The sequence below is a fragment of the Salvelinus namaycush genome, chromosome 20 (genome assembly GCF_016432855.1).
Source record: "Salvelinus namaycush isolate Seneca chromosome 20, SaNama_1.0, whole genome shotgun sequence".
NCBI classification, from domain to species: Eukaryota; Metazoa; Chordata; class Actinopteri; order Salmoniformes; family Salmonidae; genus Salvelinus; species Salvelinus namaycush.
Window position 1 is genome coordinate 27,615,484 of NC_052326.1, and position 20,015 is coordinate 27,635,498.

The 20,015-nt window shown below is 44.9% G+C and overlaps 1 protein-coding gene across 1 annotated transcript; it reads left to right on the forward strand.

The window, feature by feature from the left end:
* Positions 1-7,367: 7,367 nt before the first annotated feature.
* Positions 7,368-14,503, forward strand: LOC120065180 (poly(U)-specific endoribonuclease-like). The gene is made up of 9 exons (XM_039015962.1): positions 7,368-7,468; positions 8,010-8,132; positions 8,728-8,856; positions 10,973-11,147; positions 12,475-12,680; positions 13,060-13,173; positions 13,293-13,399; positions 13,565-13,707; positions 13,908-14,503. Exons 1-9 carry the CDS (start codon positions 7,411-7,413, stop codon positions 14,020-14,022), a joined length of 1,170 nt encoding a protein of 389 aa, XP_038871890.1. The 5' UTR covers positions 7,368-7,410; the 3' UTR covers positions 14,023-14,503.
* Positions 14,504-20,015: the final 5,512 nt, after the last annotated feature.

Here is a 20,015-nt window from a genome sequence, read left to right on the forward strand (position 1 = left end):
AGCTTGCTGGCTTTGCTCCAGCCCTCCTTTTGGGCCTCCTCATGTAACCATCTCTATGCTTTTGTTGGAGAAAAAGGGGGCATTACACATACATACTATCCTAAATATACATTACATTTAAGTCAGGGGTTGCCCAATCCTGGTCCAGGAGGCATAAAGTATGTGCAAGCCCTGCATGGCAGGCTTTTGTTCCAGCCTAGCACTAAATCATAACATACTACTAACAACATTTTTCGTTAATGTTGGACTGGAACAAAATCTTGCACATTGCACAAAATCTTGCACACCACCTCTCCAGGACAAAGTTTGGACATCCATCCCTGCCATGCTTAGCCAGGGAGACTGCAGACAGAAGACATGTTTACCTGTGTGATGTCATTATCACATTTTCCAATGATTTCTTGCAGTTAATAAACAGTGCTTTTGCGTAGTTTCATAAGGAGAGCTTTCTCTGCAGCATGAAGTGGACATCCTGTGTGTAAAGACTGTACATGCTGCAAATCAAAGCTCAACATTTCTCCTTATGAAAGACAGAATGTTATTGAACCACACTGGGTACTACAACGAAGGTTATGTGAGCTATATGGACCACTCCAATATATTGGTATCACTCCGCGATGGAGAGATACATCCGAGGTGAGAATTTACAGATTTACTCCCGTGTACACCTGTGTCACGGCTGGGGTCCGCCCCTATATATACTGTAGACCCCATGGTCGCGACACACGTTCTCTACATAATTTGAGGCGCCACTAGCACCGTAGAGGATTGGAGTGATCCATATAGCTCACATATCCGTGGTTTCAAAACGTAACCTTCGTTATGTTTCACTATATTGGACCACTAATATATTGGTATACCCATACCAGATTTAGTTGGTGCTAGAGGGACCTGGCTAGCCAGCGGTGAAGTTCCAGCGCGGGACCGAGACGCAAAGGCCGTCAATGTGGAACTCCCATACTCCCACGCCACTGTCGGGGGGTCGTAAGCAGACAGGATAAAAGGGATGTTCACAAGCCTGTCTGACAGAACCTTTGGGAGGAATGAAGGGTTGGGGTGGAGAAATATACTCCTCCCACCGGGGTCCATCCAGTAGCACCCAGAACTTACCGACAGAGCATGGAGCTCACCCAACCTCTTCATGGAGGTAATCGCTACCAAGAAAGCCACCTTCATAGAGAGGTGTTTCAGGGAGGCAGACTCCAACGGTTCGAAAGGCTGCTTTTCCAAAGCTGCCAGACCACATCCAGATCCCAGCTCTCCATTGACCGGGTCCTAGCTGGACGCAGGCGACGAACCCCCTTCATAAACCTGGAGACCAAGGGATGGCGCCCCACTGGCCTGTCCAACCACCCCACATGGCAGATATAGCGGCCCAATACCCTCTCAGTGTAGAGGCTGCAAAGCCCTCATCCATGCGAGACTGCAGGTATTGGAGGACATACTGCACCCCACATGACTCAGGCACAACCTCAATACCAGTACACCAAGAGCAGAACAACTGCCAGCGCAACTGGTATGCTGTGGTTGTAGCCGGTGCCTTTGCGCTCTGCATGGTGTTCATTACACTCTCCTGTAGTCCTAACATGGACCATTGGTGCCGTTCTGCGGCCAAGCCCATAGACTGAGGCGGTGCGGTCTCGGATGCCACAGAGTTCCCCCGGCCTGAGTCAGCAATCGTGAGCCAGAGCATCCAAGCCCAGAGGCCCTGGTGGCTCCGACATGGAGTACCACTGGGGGCAGTGTGCATTGTCCAGGGAGGCAAACAGGTCCACCTGCGCCCTCCCGAACTGCTGCACCACCTGGGGATGTAGGCTCTAGTCCAAAGGTGGCGGGCCGTCCCTCGACAGCATATCCGCTGCCACATTCAGGATGCCAGGTACGTGCGTTGCGCTTAGAGACGCTAGACATCCCTGAGCACAGAGAAGGAGCTCCCATGCCATAAGATGGAGTCGGTGGGACCTCAGTCCACCCTGATGGTTGATGTAAGCCACCACTGTGGTGTTGTCCGTTCTCACCAGGACATGTCTTCCCTGGTGAAAGACCGCAGGGTCAGAAGTACAGCTCAGAGCTCTAGTGTAGTGATGTGCCTGCCACTCCAAGGGGGTAGCCAACAGCTGCTGGCTGACCTGCCCTTGGTCACACCCACAGCATCTCCACCCCACCTGAGAGAAAGGAGCGACAGTGCCACCTCAACAATGCCCTGAGGCACTGTGCGGTCACCCGCACCTGGCGGTGACGGTGGTGCTTCGGGTGCAGCCGGTGGGAGTTGAACAACCGTTGAAAAGCCCGGAGATGGAGCAGACCCAGGGGAATCAACAAGAGCATGTCTGTTTGACAGGACCTGGGTCCTGGTCGGGGCACAAATCAGCCAATCGTCCAGGTAATTGAGGATCAACAATCCTTGGGACGTGAGAGGTCCATGCACTTTGTGAAAGTGTGGGGTGCCAAGGAGAGGCCGAAGGGAAGAACCATGAATTCCTAAGCTGTCTCTTCGAAAGCGAATTGGAGGTACTGCCAATGAGCTGGGTGAACAGGAACATGGAAGTACGCATCCCTCAGGTCCAGCGTCACAAACCACCGGTCCCCGGACATGGCCTGCAAAACGCAGGCTGGGGACAGCATGTGGAACCGCAGTACCTTCAAATACCCATTGAGGTTGTGGAGGTCCAGAACCGGTTGCAACCCTCCGTCTCTTTTTGGGACCACAAAATAAGTGTAGTAGAACCCACCTAACTGTTCGGGTGTCTCGATCCTGCGGATGGCACCCTTGTCCAGGAGTGAGGAGATCTCCAGCTGCAGGGTTTTCTTCAGGCCCTTGAAGGACGGGGGCCGGCACCGGAATTGGAGTCGTTACCCCTCGAGCATTGTGGACAACACCCAGGGGGACTCCATACCCTCCTCCCACTTTGCCCTTTGAGACCAGATGAAGCTGCGGGGGAAGGGTGTGTCAGGGATCTTGCCGGGGTCTGCCTCTCCTCTGGTGCCCCGAGCGCCTGGGTCCCCCAGGCACGTCCCTATGGCGGTGACGGTTGACAGGTTGTTGCTCCACAGCATGCTGTGCCCCTCCCCGCTGTCGTCCCCCCAGCTCTCCTGCAAGGTCTCGCGGAACTCAGCAGAGGTGGGGACAGATGGAGAGTCATCACTGTCCACCAGTTTGATGTCCAGTGCAGTGGCTACCTGAGTGAGTAGGCTCCTCATAGCCTCTCGAGCCGCTGGGGACGATGAAGCCACGCTGCCAGCTTCTGATGGCCTGTCAGCCTGGTAGCCCAGCTCACGGTGGTGAACAGTGCCAGCATTGTCCCCCAGGAACAGCCTATCACTGGCCAACAGGGAACAGCTGTCGTCGCCTTTGAAGCTATCAACCTCCTGACGCAGGGCATGAACCCTCCATTCAAGGTGGTCCCAGCGGAGCCGACTCCTGCCCCCGTCCAGGACTGGCAGCAGATGGGCTCTGCCTGCGGTGGCTCTGGCCACGCTTCCTGAGAGGGGTACTGGGACCAGTACAGGGACTAACAGCTCACTGGCACACCACTCCTGAGGGAGGGTGCTCGTCCCCAGCTTGAGCCTGGCCGACCCACTCAAGCCAACAAGGCCACAGAGCAGAGGTCCGACGCCCTGGGAGAGTTTGTCGTGACCCGCTTGGAGGAATAGGAACCCGGTGAGGGATAAATTACCCAGTACCTCTGCAAAAACGGGGAAGACCTGTGTGGGAAAAGCAGGCAGACAAAAAAACAGCAACCAGGTAATGGATTTGATTTATTTGTTTTATGCCAACTGCAATATTACCTAGCCGTTTAATATCCAAGCAGTAAAAACAGCACCATGATGGAGTAACTCCGTTTAGGAACTCCAAAGTTAATGTCTCAACGTAGTGAAAGCACACCACGATACTCTTACACTCTGCAGGGGAAAGAACAAGAAAAAAACCCTGCAGGGTAATTAGCAGAGAACCCGTGCCTACGTCGCGGGGAGCAGCATGTTAAAGCAATTCACAACACACACATAGAACAAGCCAGTCGGCAAGTTGTGTAAGGTAGATGCAGTTTGTGGCAGCAAGAGCCACCATACTAATGGATGCACACAGAGTCGTAGTGTAACGCTAACGAAACACAAGTACGACAAACTATGGGCGGAAGACATACACTGCTCAAAACAATAAAGGGAACACTAAAATAACACATCCTAGATCTGAATGAATGAAACATTCTTATTAAATACTTTTTTCTTTACATAGTTGAATGTGCTGACAACAAAATCACACAAAAATTATCAATGGAAATCAAATTGATCAACCCATTGAGGTCTGGATTTGGAGTCACACTCAAAATTAAAGTGGAAAACCACACTACAGGCTGGTCCAACTTTGATGTAATGTCCTTAAAACAAGTCAAAATGAGGCTCAGTAGTGTGTGTGGCCTCCACGTGCCTGTATGACCTCCCTACAACGCCTGGGCATGCTCCTGATGAGGTGGCGGATGGTCTCCTGAGGGATCTCCTCCCAGACCTGGACTAAAGCATCCGCCAACTCCTGGACAGTCTGTTGTGCAACGTGGCGTTGGTGGATGGAGCGAGACATGATGTCCCAGATGTGCTCAATTGGATTCAGGTCTGGGGAATGGGCGGGCCAGTCCATAGCATCAATGCCTTCCTCTTGCAGGAACTGCTAACACACTCCAGCCACATGAGGTCTAGCATTGTCTTGCATTAGGAGGAACCCAGGGCCAACCGCACCAGCATATGGTCTCACAAGGGGTCTGAGGATCTCATCTCGGTACCTAATGGCAGTCAGGCTACCTCTGGCGAGCACATGGAGGGCTGTGCGGCCCCCCAAAGAAATGCCACCCCACACCATGACTGACCCACCGCCAAACCGGTCATGCTGGAGGGTGTTGCAGGCAGCAGAACGTTCTCCACGGCGTCTCCAGACTCTGTCACGTCTGTCACATGTGCTCAGTGTGAACCTGCTTTCATCTGTGAAGAGCACAGGGCGCCAGTGGCGGATTTGCCAATCTTGGTGTTCTCTGGCAAATGCCAAACGTCCTGCACGGTGTTGGGCTGTAAGCACAACCCCCACCTGTGGACTTCGGGCCCTCATACCACCCTCATGGAGTCTGTTTCTGACCGTTTGAGCAGACACATGCACATTTGTGGCCTACTGGAGGTCATTTTGCAGGGCTCTGGCAGTGCTCCTCCTGCTCCTCCTTGCACAAAGGCGGAGGTAGCGGTCCTGCTGCTGGGTTGTTGCCCTCCTACGGCCTCCTCCACATCTCCTGATGTACTGGCCTGTCTCCTGGTAGCGCCTCCATGCTCTGGACACTACGCTGACAGACACAGCAAACCTTCTTGCCACAGCTCGCATTGATGTGCCATCCTGGATGAGCTGCACTACCTGAACCACTTGTGTGGGTTGTAGACTCCGTCTCATGCTACCACTAGAGTCAAAGCACCGCCAGCATTCAAAAGTGACCAAAACATCAGCCAGGAAGCATAGGAACTGAGAAGTGGTCTGTGGTCACCACCTGCAGAACCACTCCTTTATTGGGGGTGTCTTGCTAATTGCCTATAATTTCCACCTGTTGTCTATTCCATTTGCACAACAGCATGTGAAATTTATTGTCAATCAGTGTTGCTTCCTAAATGGACAGTTTGATTTCACAGAAGTGTGACTGACTTGGAGTTACATTGTGTTGTTTAAGTGTTCCCTTTATTTTTTTGAGCAGTGTAGATCAACTGCGCAGCGAGTGGAGTACTCAAGAGGGACTGGCCATGTGGCCAGCTGCTCCAGGCTGCAAACAGCCAGTGAGTATACTTCCACACCAGATATTACACTTACCAGTGACTTACCAAGCGATCTTGAAAGTTTGTACCTCAAACCATACGGACGTCCGCCGAGAAAATGAAAGAGAGCTTGTGTCGCGGCCATGAGGTCTATATATATGGGCAGACCCCAGCTGTGACACAGGTGTATACGGGAGTAAATCTGTAAATCCTCACCTCGGATGTATCCCTCTGCCGCGGAGTGATACCAATATATTGGGGTGATACAATATAGTGAAATATAACTGAGCATGGCCAAACTTACTGTTAGAAAACACATTTTTCGTTGAGCTGGGAAATGTCGCTATAGTGATTGTTTAGCGCCTTCTAATGTACTGGAATGCATATCACACTTAGCACACAGGGCAGCACTTCTTTGGGATACAGTTTGATGGTACAAATCTGGTCTATTATTTTCTTTATTACATATTTTTTTACTTGTACTATACGTTTTTTATTTTGAGAGATACTGTTTAACACATTCGCCTATACTGCTATGAGGTGCAAGTTGTTTACATACAATGGGGCTCCTTCTACACAGTGACAGGCCCCAACATCACAACATCAACCATTACATTGCATAGTATTTCCAAGGGCAAGATATGGGTGTGTCCCACTTACATTCACCCCTGTTGTAAGGCACGTGCCTATGGAGCTGAATGCTGAAACAGTTTTCCACTATGACATTGCACAATGGCAGCAGGTGTTCTGGATGTGCTACAGGCTGTACTTCAGAAACCATGGGAAGTGAACTACACCAGATGGCAGACGACCAAATATAACTGGCCCATTTCAGACTTTGAGTGGAAAGGTCCAGGAAAGGGAGTAGAGCATTGTTTGCAGAAATATGTAGAAAGTGAGAGATCCACACAATATGTCAGTGTCTATGCATTATTATGCATAATGGGCATAGTACCACATTTGAAATGGTTCAGACTTTTATATCATGATACAGTAATCCATTTATGCAGTTTATTAATATGCAATATGCATGAATGCAGACAAAAAATATGGCAGGTGTTTCTATAACACAACAGAATCTGATAAGATGCTATTTTAAAAACTAGATGTGTTCAACAGGTGTGAGTGTGTGAAATTTCTCTGTGCCTGTTAGTATTCATTAACTTCGTCCCTCCTACAAGTTAATATAAGTCCACTCTATATTTTTTTAGGAACGTTATAAACAACTCTGTTCTCCCATTCCCATGTCACCTCAGCATATTTGCACCATGTCAAACCTTTGTGTATGGATGCATCACTAGCGTCCTTCCACATCAACCACTGAATAGGTCATAGTCATATGTTTTACAAAAAGCTTTCATAACAAATGGGTTACAAAAGAGGACACATTGGAAACACATTTGTGAACAGTATGTTCAAACTGGGTCTAACTAGTACAAATGCTATCCTCAATATGTAGTAGCTGCCAATGCTAACCCCAGATTACTGTACTTAACATGATTGGAAGAGTGACTACAGGGAGGAGCTTTCATGGATGCTGGAACTTCTGTTTGGCTCGGCTAACTTGCTATATAAGGAAATCCATCTTTGGGACAGTGCACCTAGTTTTTGGATCTTTGCTGGGCCATAATGAAGATCATTCTGCTTGTCATTCTGCTTGTGACCCTGTTCTTTCAGGGGTACAGCAGTAAGTATGAGCCCTCCTCAGGGTGTTATGGGGCAAAGGATAATCTACTAGATAATTATTATTTGTTAACTTCATTAGTATCACTTGAGATTAAATGTAATATACCTGTTAGAATATAATATTATCATTGTGAGTAGGGCAGACCCTAACAAAACCTGTCAGTGTAACACAGCCTGTGTGCTATGGAGACTGTTGGTCTGACTATGAAAGCCTCTGCAAATGTCAGTTACAGTAGCAACCCTCTCTGTCAGTTTATTTTTTATTTTTTATGAGTTAACTCCTTCAAAGCTGTCCTGAAAGATATGTGTCATAGAATTATCAATAAATTAGTGTCCAACCGCATTCTAAGCGCTCCACCTTGTAAGTCAGATAGTTAGAATAGTTTATCATCCATTAGGAAATTATTGATTTGTTAATTGGCTCAAAGCCTAGTTAAAATGTGTATGAACTTTACCAAAATAGCCAAAACGAAGCACAGCTTAGTCTTTACATGTCAACAGAAGCAGGGTGTGAACTTTTCACTTTTGTTCCTTTTCTCCAGCTGGATCCACATCCTGCCAGGGCCGCTGTGACGAGAAGTACAACTCTCAGAACAAGTGCCACTGCAACTCCAAGTGCTCCCAGTATGACAACTGCTGCAGTGACTACGAAGCCCTCTGTAATGGTGAGAGGGGCCTGTGGCATTCTGATCTAGAGGCATGCAAACAAAACCATGTCCCTGAAACATATCCCATGGTCTACTACACCTAGGCACAGTTAGTTATTCATCTGTTATCTGTTTGAGCTGCCCTTCTTTCCATCTCAGAAAATTAACCACAAAACCTGGTGAAATTCACATAGTGGTCAAGGTCAATCACAGTGCACCATTGAGATACTCCTGTATCATACGTGAAAGAGTCTTCACTACACAACCTTTGTGAACTAAGTAAAAATCAACATACTACATGTAGCTCAATATTAGACAATAGCTAGTCATTGGCCTTTCTGATGGCCACGGTGGCAAGAGCCCAAGATGGCTCACCAGTGTTTGAATCAGGGTGCCCTCAGTCTTTTTACAGCTTGAGAATGCATTGGTGTGCTTGGCCAGTAGAGGTCATTGGTGTGCAATGTAAAGTGTCGCTCATCAAGCATAGCACAACAATCTTCAATAGGCTCCTTATGTGAAACACAGTACTCTGCAGTTCGAAGTCCTAGCTTACACATGAATGTTAAAATGTCAATTTAAGCTAAAACATAATAATAATGACTTCTCCACTTAGCACCCGCTCCAGGATTGTCCTGCCAGGGCCGCTGTGGGGAGAAATACAACTCTCAGAACAAGTGCCACTGCAACACCAAGTGTGGAGACCACAACAACTGCTGCAGCGACTACACCTCTCTCTGTGGAAGTGAGTTAACTGTTACTCAAACTGTTACACCAAAAGTATTATATCCTTGGTATTTGTCCTGACGCACACTACTGTTCAAAAGTTTGGGGTCACTTGGAAATGCCCTTGTTTTTAAAAGAAAAGCAAATTTGTTGACCATTAAATAACATCAAATTGATCAGAAATACAGTGTAGACATTGTTCATGTTGTAAATTACTATTGTAGCTGGAAACGGCAGATGTTTCATGGAATATCTACATAGGCGTACAGTGGCCCATTATCAGCAACCATCACTCCTGTGTTCCAATGGCACGTTGTGTTAGCTAATCCAAGTTTATCATTTTAAAAGGCTAATTGATCATCAGAAAACCCTTTTGCAACAGTGCAAACTGTCTCTAACCAGCATAAAAAGAGTGGGAGGCCACGGTGCACAACTGAGCAAGAGAACAAGTACATTAGAGTGTCTAGTTTGAGAAACAGACACCTCACAAGTCCTCAACTGGCAGCTTCATTAAATTGTACCCGCAAAACACCAGTCTCAACGTCAACAGTGAAGAGGCGACTCCAGGATGCTGGCCTTCTAGGCAGAGTTGCAAAGAAAAGGCCATATCTCAGACTGGCCAATAAAAATAAAAGATTAAGAAGGGCAAAATAACACAGACACTGGGACAGAGGAACTCTGCCTAGAAGGCCAGAATCCCGGCGATGCCTCTTCACTGTTGACGTTGAGACTGGTGTTTTGCGGGTACTATTTAATGAAGCTCCCAGTTGAGGACTTGTGAGGCATCTGTTTGTCAAACTAGACACTCTAATGTACTTGTCCTCTTGCTCAGTTGTGCACCGGGGCTTCCACTCCTCTTTCTATTCTTGTTAGAGCCAGTTTGTGCTGTTCTGTGAAGGGAGTAGTACACAGCATTGTACGAGATCTTCAGTTTCTTGTCAATTTCTCACATGGAATAGCCTTCATTTCTCAGAACAAGAATAGACTGACAAGTTTCAGAAGAAAGTTATTTGTTTCTGGCCATTTTGAGCCTGTAATTGAACCCACAAATGCTGATGCTCCAGATACTCAACTAGTCTAAAGAAGGCCAGTTTTATTGCTTCTTTAATCAGGGCAACAGTTATCAGCTGTGCTAACATAATTGCAAAAGGGTTTTCTTTTTTTAAACAATATTTTTATTGATTTTTCTTCTTTAACAAGACATCCAGTATAGAAGCAGAAATATTACATGAAAAAAAATCTAAAGTTAACAGCAACAAAAAGCAAAACGGTTTTCTAATGATCAATTAGCCTTCTAAAATGATAAACTTGGATTAGCTAACACAACGTGCCATTGGAACACAGGAGTGATGGTTGCTGATAATGGGCCTCTGTACGCCTATGTAGATAATCCATGAAAAAGATGCCGTTTCCAGCTACAATAGTCATTTACAACATTAACAATATCTACACTGTATTTCTGATCAGTTTGATGTTATATTAATTGACAACATTTTTTTATATATTTTTTTTATTTTCTTTTAAAAACAAGGACATTTCTAAGTGACCCCAAACTTTTGAACGGTAGTGTACAAAATAACTAATTTATGAGCCACAACAGCACTAAATGACCCATATTGTCCAGGCCGTCGAAAGAAGTGGCCCACAGTGCAGCGTGGTGAGCGTACATATTCCTTGTATTTTAGAAAATGTCGGCAACAAAACAACAAAAACAACTGTGACGCTTACAGGGCTAAGTGCCACTAACAAAGTTAACTTCCCACAAACATAAAAGGGAAAAATGCTGCCTAAGTATGATTCCCAATCAGAGACAACGATAGACAGCTGTCCCTGATTGAGAACCATACCCGGCCAAAACAAAGAAATACAAAAACATAGAAAATAGAACATAGAATGCCCACCCAAATCACACCCTGACCAAACCAAAATAGAGACATAAAAAGCTCTAAGGTCAGGGCGTGACACATATATTATTAAAACCATGTCACTACTTCTTTATGTTACAGCAGTACAATTATTGTTAATGTAAACTGTTCCCCATGTCTCTGATACTGTTTGTTCTATGGGTGGTAGGCTATTATAGGTTCTATGGTGGCAGTCCCTAAAATAAAGTGTTACTTTCCCGTGTCTGTTAGGCTCTGGTGGGGGAGATGGAGGCAGTGACATCACTGATGCTGAGATCAAGTCTATGTCTGAGGCTCTGTATGCTCTGGACTCCAACAAGCCCTCTGCGTCAGAGCTGATCATTGACTCCCAGGCCAGAGTGCCCAACTCCGAGACCAGCTCCCAGAACGACCTGTCCCCACGCCCGTGAGATACTTGCCTGAAAAAAACTGTTATATTTTGTTTATCTTTTCTCTTTCATTCTCTACTTATCCATTTCCAACCACCTCTTTGTCCTATTATTCCTCTCTTCTTCTGTCTCTCTCTTATTGTCACGTTCCTGACCTGTTTTCTGTTGTTTTTGTATGTGTTTGACGGTCAGGGCGTGAGTTTGGGTGGGTAGTCTATGTTATGTGTTTCTATGTTGGTTAAAGGGTGACCTGATATGGCTCTCAATTAGAGGCAGGTGGTTTTCATTTCCTCTGATTGAGAGCCATATTAAGGTAGGTGTTTTCACATTGATTGTTGTGGGTGGTTGTCTCCTGTGTCAGTGTATGTTACGCCACGCGGGACTGTTTCGGTTTTGTTTGTTTGTTCGTTTTATGTAGTCAGTTTTCCTGTTCTTGCGTTCTTCGTGTTTCATGTAAGTTCGTCGTCCAGGTCTGTCTACGTCGTTTGTTGTTTTGTAATTATTCAAGTGTTCGTCGTGTTTTCTGTTTTGTTGATTAAAAATCATGTCTTATCACAACGCTGCATTTTGGTCTAATCCTTGCTACTCCTCTTCGGATGAGGAGAAGGAGGAAGCCCGTTACACTTATATTATTTTTCTCTCTCTTTCTCCCTCCTTATATCTTCATCCCTCTTTCCCTGTCACTGTCCAACCTCCCCCTACTCTCTGCCCCCTGCTCTATCTCTTTCTCTCTCTCTGACCTAGAGTATAGATATACAGTACCAGTCAAAAGTTTGGACGCACCTACTCATTCAAGGGTTTTTCTTTATTTTTTACTATTTTCTACATTGTAGAATAACAGTGAAGACATCAACACTATGAAATAACACATATGGAATTCTTTGCTTATTTGAGCTGTTCTTGCCCTAATATGACTTGGTCTTTGACCAAATAGGGCTATCTTCTGTATACCACCCCTACCTTGTCACAACACAACTGATTGGCTCAAACGCATTAAGAAGGAAAGAAATTCCACAAATGAACTTTTAACAAGGCACACCTGTTATTTGAAATGCATTCCAGGTGACTGCCTCATGAAGCTGGTTGAGAGAAAGCCAAGAGTGTGCAAAGCAGTCATCAAGGCAAAGGGTGGCTACTTTGAAGAATCTCAAATATAAAATATATTTGTGTAACACTCTTTTGGTTACTACATGATTCCATATGTGTTATTTCATAGTTTTGATGTCTTCACTATTATTCTACAACGTAGAATATAGTAAAAATAAAGAAAAACCCTTGAATGAGTAGGTGTGTCCAAACTTTTGACTGGTAATGTATATCCTGACTGTGTTTTCTTCCATCCAGGTTGTTCAAGTTCCTGGACGAGGCGTCTCTGTTCTCCAAGCCATCGTATGCTGCCTTCATGGCCCTGCTGGACAACTACGAGAGAAACACAGGCACCACAGAGGACTTCACCCCCCAGCAGCTGGCTGAGCAGGATACCTTCCTCAAGGAGGCCATGTCCAACACCGAGCTGGGCAGAGAGCTCTACGCCTTCCTCTTCACCAAGGGTATGGTAGTATAGACATCCACTCTGTGGCCTACTGAGATAACATAAGCCAGTTTTTATATCATCATCACGTCTCTAAGAGCCCGTCTATCATTAATATGCCATACTTATCACATACAGTACCTTCCTAGCTTGCACCTACAGTTCATGTTACAGTATATCTATGATACCACCCCTTCACATTTCTATCTCAATATTGCTCACTATCTCTGATGATGTCCAAACATCTATCTCCATGTAAAGAAGGTGTACCCAACTGCACTTCAGCCCAGCTTGAACAAAAAAAGTAAATCAGGTGCTCGACTGAGGGACTTGAAAATCCCATTGTTTGGATCTATCTCCATGTGTAACGTGTCAGTTTGCTGTTCTCTCTTCCCCAGGACGCTACAGCTCTGAGGAGGAGTTCCTCCATGACCTGAAGATGATGTGGTTCGGCCTCTACTCCCGCTACGCTGGCAAGATGGACTCCAGCGGCTTTGAGCACATTTTTGCAGGTATGATATGTGTGTGTGTGCCTGTGTTTGTGTGTGTGTAAAAGTGTGGTGCGTATCTAGTTTTGTTAGTGTGCAAGCATGTGTGTGTGTGTTTATAAAGTGTATCTGTGTTATTCTAGGTGAGATTAAAGGAGGGAAGATATCTGGCTTCCACAACTGGCTCCAGTTCTACCGGCTGGAGAAACAGGGTCTAATTGACTACTACAGCCACAGCTTCGATGGACCTGTAAGCACCAAACAAACCATCACATTCACAACACAACTCTGTAATCATAACATAATCATCACACAAAGTCTCCAAAAATGTTGATTTGACTGAGACCTCCCTCCCTGTCATTCTCTCTCTCTCTCTCTCTCTCTCTCTCTCTCTCTCTCTCTCTCTCTCTCTCAGTGGACTTCCTACCCTGATGTTCTGGGGATGCAGTTTATGTGGGATGGCTACTTCAAGCAGGTTGGTTCTTCCATCATTGGCTGCAGTCCTGAGTTCGACTTAGCCGTGTACAGTCTCTGCTACATCACCCGTCCAGGGAAACAGTGAGTACTCCGTTCGTGTGTGTGTGTGTGTGGTTCATTCCTTTTTCATGATCTACCAAAGATGATGCACACACAATACATAGCCATTGCTGTTCTGCACTTCCATCCATTTTGGAACGTGTGTCACGTGATCGCTCATTATGTGAGTGTGTGCTTGTTGCCATTGTATGTTATGTTTTCATCTGGCTTTCTGTCTGCAGGTGTAAACTGAGCCTGGGAGGGAAGCCACTGGTGATCCAGACCTACACCTGGGATAAATCCTCCTATGGGAATGGGAAGAAGTACATCGGCTCCGCCTTCCCTGCCACGCCCTAGAACTGAAGCACACAGTGGCCATTCAGCATTCAACAAGCTACCAACAGTCTGTCATCACATCCCACATCGAACTAAACAATGTCCAATTTTAGTCCTGATACGCAGGAGCATTTCAATCAGAACTTGTATTTGTAAAAGAGTCAAATTTTTGTCAATGGGACAATTAATCCTAATTTAAGTTAATATAGTATGAATGTATTGTCTCACTATAAATGTAGGTGCAAAACATAGATGTTGTAATTTTACAATTTACAATTTAGTAATTTAGCAGACGCTCTTATCAAGAGAGGCTTACAGTAGTGAGTGAATACATTTTGTAGTAATAAAGCAAAGGTGGCATACCATTCAATATTGGGACTCTTGACATTTCTGCTCATGATTATTTGTACAATTGGGATTATTTTATTCTCAAAGAATGAAGATTCTAATAAATCAGGTGAGCCCAAAAATAAGTTCAGGTTGTAATGTTTTACAATCACATTTGCCAGAACTTGTCCAAGATGATCAAGAATAGTCCAACACCAAGCAGTTAGTCAAGCAATGAAAACACGTGTAGGGTATGAGAATCCTATGCACTTCTGAGGGCATGCTCAAACGATGCCCAACGGGGCTGAAAATGGGCATTTACACCCCCTAGAGCCGGCACAATGGTGACACCCCACCACTAAAGCATGTGTGTATATGACACAATCGCTTACTGTCTTACCCAAACAAAAAACAAATGCGATCTCCTGAACCCCTCACCAACAAACAAATGTAAACGAATAGAAACAAAAACAGGTTTAGCAGATCCTATTCTGCTTGACCTACTCCAAACAGTACCCACTAGCTTTTCCTATCAGCCGTACCACCCCAGCTTGTTGTGTGGATCTGCATGTGTGTAAGGCTGCTTCCAGCTGGGATGGGGAGATCGAGTTTACCCTTTCACTCATCCAGGGTGACTAACGGGATAAACTCTGGGTCTGCCGACGGAACAGGGACGCACGCTTGCACCCCTGTTTAGTGAAAGTATTAGAGGAGATGGATCTGCTTTAGATCCCATTGTCCCCCGGTATGTTAGCGTCCATGCCAAGCGAGAACACAAGGCCAGTGACTTCATGCTAAAAACACTGCCTTTCAGGAATTCATCTGATTTGGGCCTCCATAAACAGTCTCAGTCTCACATCAATTTGACAAGAAAGATATGCTCTGTGAGGAATTTCTCCAGGTCAGTTTTGTCAGACCATATTACATTTTCTGGGCAGGTGACTCTGAAAATTAGAAGAGTAAATGTCCTCTGTTTTTGAACCCAAGATGGAATCAAATTAAACCACACTGGGGCAAGAGAGAGAACAATATTCAATTGTTTCTTTTGTCGCTCTCAAAACTTCATAATCTAATTATAGCTGGCCACCCGCCAACCCCTCCACACATAGCCCCCCAAATGGGCTCCCCCTGGCAGAACTACTAGCCACCTGACTTTTGTTTTGTAATTATATTATCCCGCTCTCTTTAGCGTGTCGTGGCTAATGGCTGAGCGGGATGGTCCAGCTGCCCACGCAGAAACAAAGCAGCTTACTGGGCCAGACAATGGGCCCGTGGAAATGGGACGCCTGAAGGGCGTTCGGCCAAAGAGCGCGCACCGCAGGGGGCCAAGGGAAGGTTAAGGGAAGGGTTAAGGGGGTTTGGGGTGTAGCTGGGGGGGTATCTATTTTTGTTGCCCCGTGGAGCGGCCTCATCAATGGGATGGTTGGTATAAGGACACATGGTCCAGATCACCAGAACGTTTAGGGCTTGGGTTGGAGAGAGGTTCAAGTGTTGCTTAGTGGAACTTCCAAGCTGATCAGGGACCATGAAACTCAGAGTAACTTTCATTCTCTGGAGGTCTGTTTGTCTTTCTGAATGCTCTATAATTAACAATATGATGAGCCTATTGTTGTTCCTATTCAGAACATTAAAAGTGTTTGAAGAGAATTTAGGTGATGGGACAGTGAGGGCTCAAGTATTATGTGAAGTGGTGATTGTGATATGTTATTGTCAAATAAAATGTAAAAGAAAATCAATTTTACATATAGCATAATTGTAATAGCATAATTTCTGATACGTGATATTGTGAATAAAAGCATTTAAAACTTAGGCCTAATTATAATTACACATGCAGTCTTTCCAGACCAATCACGACCCCCAATCCCCAACCCTCCACCAACACACACACGCGCACGCACACACACACACACACACGCACAAACGTGCTCTCTCCTCCTGCCTCACTGGGGTATTGGGATCTCTCATAGGACTCCCAGTCTGACAGATGGACACAGCCCCCTCTCCCCACTGTAATTGTAAACAGGACTGCTGGGGATTCAGGAAGAGGTCGTGTGCCTAGGGGGGTGTATGTGTGTGTGTGTGTGTTTGTGTGTTAGAGAGTGGGGATTGTGCTCTGCTTTCTGCAGCTGAAGCCGCTACCCTCTTAAGCAAACATACAAACATACCTACACAAGGTGAGTAGGGAGGGTCCTTGGGGATCAACGTTAGGTCAGATGAGAAGTGCTGAGCAACTATCAGATAGTTAATGAGAGAAAAGCGGGGAGAGGAAGGAAGTATGAGCCATCTGTCAGAGAAGTTCATAGTGCATGACCAACACTAAGGGGACCAGGGGACATGACAGCAATCATAGCTACCTTTTTACCACTTGTGACATAGGGATATTTATCCTGCTTTATTTTGCTCCAGCTTTATTCTGCTCCAGATAAATGATGTCTTTATTTTCACTTAATCTGTGTTACCCATAGTTTTCTCAGGTGTCTGCCAAAGTGAGGTTATTTGGAAGGGTGAGGCTCAGATAGGATATTTCCAGGTTATTCCCACTCTGGGGAAGAGCAAGGCCTGGCAAAATTATTCCCATTCTGTGCTGCAGGTGTGGAGTAGAACAGGCGGGACCCAGGGGGAGGTGAGGGAGATTGGGGGGGTCGGCTGGGGAGTGTGAGACACATCCATTGGGTGCACAGACAGTCCCCCCATGCAACCCCTCACTCCCCACCTCTCCAACATGAGCACATGTGATTCTTTTTCTCATGGGATGGTAGCACTTCCCTCAATGTCTTTCTATCTGTCCCTCACACAATCACACACTGTATCTATTGAATGTAAAGTCTATACAGAGACAGTAGCGTGTATTCATGGATGCCAAGGGAAGCCAGGCCTCCCCAAAAAATGGATGAAGAAAAATGAAAAAAAATACATACTAAATAATTTATCTTTCATCTGTCTCTCTGTGTTTCATAAATGTCCTTCAATTCGCAAGAGGCTGAATGTACACTTGTCACGTTCTGACCTTAGTTCCTTTTTTTATGTCTTTATTTTAGTTTGGTCAGGGCGTGAGTTGGGGTGGGCATTCTATGTTGTTTTTCTATGTTTTGTTCTAGTCGTTATATTTCTATGTGTTTGGCCTAGTATGGTTCTCAATCAGAGGCAGGTGTCGATCGTTGTCTCTGATTGAGAATCATACTTAGGTAGCCTGTTTTCCCACTATGGGTTGTGGGTAGTTATTTTCTGTTTAGTGTTTTTGTTTGCACCTTACAGAACTGTTCGTTTCGTCGGTTTGTTATTTTTGTTCAGTATTCATCCTTTATTAAATTATTATGAATACGTACCACGCTGCACTTTGGTCCTCTTCTCCTTCCACCAACGACAACCGTTACAACACTACCGTTCAAAAGTTTGGGGTCACTTAGAAATGTCCTTGTTTTTTAAAGAAATCTATTTTTTGTCCATTAAAATAACATAAAATGTATCAGAAATACAGTGTAGACATTGTTAATTTTGTAAATGACTATTGTAGCTGGAAATGGCTCATTTTTAATGGAATATCTACGAAGGCGTACAGAGGCCCAATATCACTCTGTGTTCCAATGGCACGTTGTGTTAGCTAATCCAAGTTTATCATTTTAAAAGGCTAATTGATCATTAGAAAACCCTTTTGCAATTATGTTAGGCCAGTATATCCCAGAGTCGCCTATTCACTGTTGATGTTGAGACTGGTGTTTTGCGGGTACTATTTAATGAAGCTCCCAGTTGAGGACTTGTGAGGCATCTGTTTGTCAAACTAGACACTCTAATGTAGTTGTCCTCTTGCTCAGTTGTACACCGGGGCCTCCCACTCCTCTTTCTATTCTTGTTAGAGCCAGTTTGAGCTGTTCTGTGAAGGGAGTAGTACACAGCGTTGTACGAGATCTTCAGTTTCTTGGCAATTTCTCGCATGGAATAGCCTTCATTTCTCAGAACAAGAATAGACTGTTTCAGAAGAAAGTTAATTGTTTCTGGCCATTTTGAGCCTGTAATTGAACCCACAAATGCTGATGCTCCAGAAACCCAACTAGTTTAAAGAAGGACAGTTTTATTGCTTCTTTAATCAGAACAACAGTTTTCAACTGTGCTAACATAATTGCAAAAGGGTTTTCTAATGATCAATTAGCCTTCTAAAATGATAAACTTGGATTAGCTAACACAACGTGCCATTGGAACACAGGAGTGATGGTTGCTGATAATGGGCCTCTGTACGCATATGTAGATATTCCATAAAAAAAATCTGCCGTCTCAAGCTATAATAGTCATTTACAACATTAGCAATGTCTACACGGTATTTCTGATCAATTTGATGTTATTTTAATGAAGAAAAAAAATAGCCCAACTATCTGATGCTGTCTGGTCAAAAAGAGTATGACATTATTGCCGCACATACCTAGCATTGAATGCAAGGGAAGCCAGCGAGCATTTGGCCTCCCTTGATTAAAAAAAGTATTAAAAAATTGCCAATTAGCATTGAGCTAAACTGAGTGAGCTCAGCTGTGAATGGTCCTGGTTCACCAAAAGAAAGTGTCATGGGAAGTCAGCTTGGATTTGGCTTCACACCAATCACATCACCAGAATCCAAACGTCATTGAAAAAAAAAAAAATGTATTGTTTCATCTCATTGTGTTGTTATCCTCCGGTGGCTAGCTAGCTAGCTAAAATAGGCCCATTCCTAAATCAGCCATGGATTGAGATAGGGATTTGACTTGAGATTTGACTTAATTCTCCGTACTGGCCAATGATTATAAAGGTGATTCTGATCCAACCATAAATTCATACATTGTGCCCCTGGACTGAGAGAATGGAAGTTCAATATGTAGCTAGATGTAGTAGGCCTGGCGCATCGTTGCCCATGTAAGGAAGTCAGGCTAGCAAGCAAAAATGTTTGCAATGTAGCCTAGGACACCAAAAACTAAAAGTGTGTACTGTACGACAGTATCATAGACCATTTAGGCAACATGAAAGGGGAGTATGGATTTGCTGGCGTTTCTCTACAACTAGTGTGAGTCAACATGTTTTTGTTCTACTTCCAAACACACACACACACACACACACACACACACACACACACACACACACACACACACACACACACACACACACACACACACACACACACACACACACACACACACACACACACACACACACAGAAATCAGTGCCATGGACAGCCACAACATATTTAGCTTATGATGATTGGACTAAATCGTTTTTGGTATATTTTAGTTGCCAATGTATTAGACTAAGCAGAGGTGATTAGATGATGTTGAAGTTGAAATGGTGCTGGATTAGTGGAGGCAGCGCATGTTTTCATTGTGACTTGTGGTAACTCTCCTTTGTTCTAAATCAATAGTTTAGCAGTCCGAAAATATTGGAAAAATTAACTTGTTTGACCATGCTCTAGGTCATGTAACTGTTTGTTACATGCTTTGTGGACTTCAGGAAGGTTGTTGAATTTATTCTGCCACTTTGTCTTCTTATTGTCTCCGCCTTAGGCCTGCCTAAATACTGTATCATGGTGTCAAGGCATATGAACTAACAGGTTATAGAGCAAACAATGCAATTGTCACAACACATAGGTAGGTTCCTCTTATAGAATATTAGCTCAAACGTATTCTGGAGCTCCTGTACCTGAATATAAACAGTACCGGTGTTGTGCCGA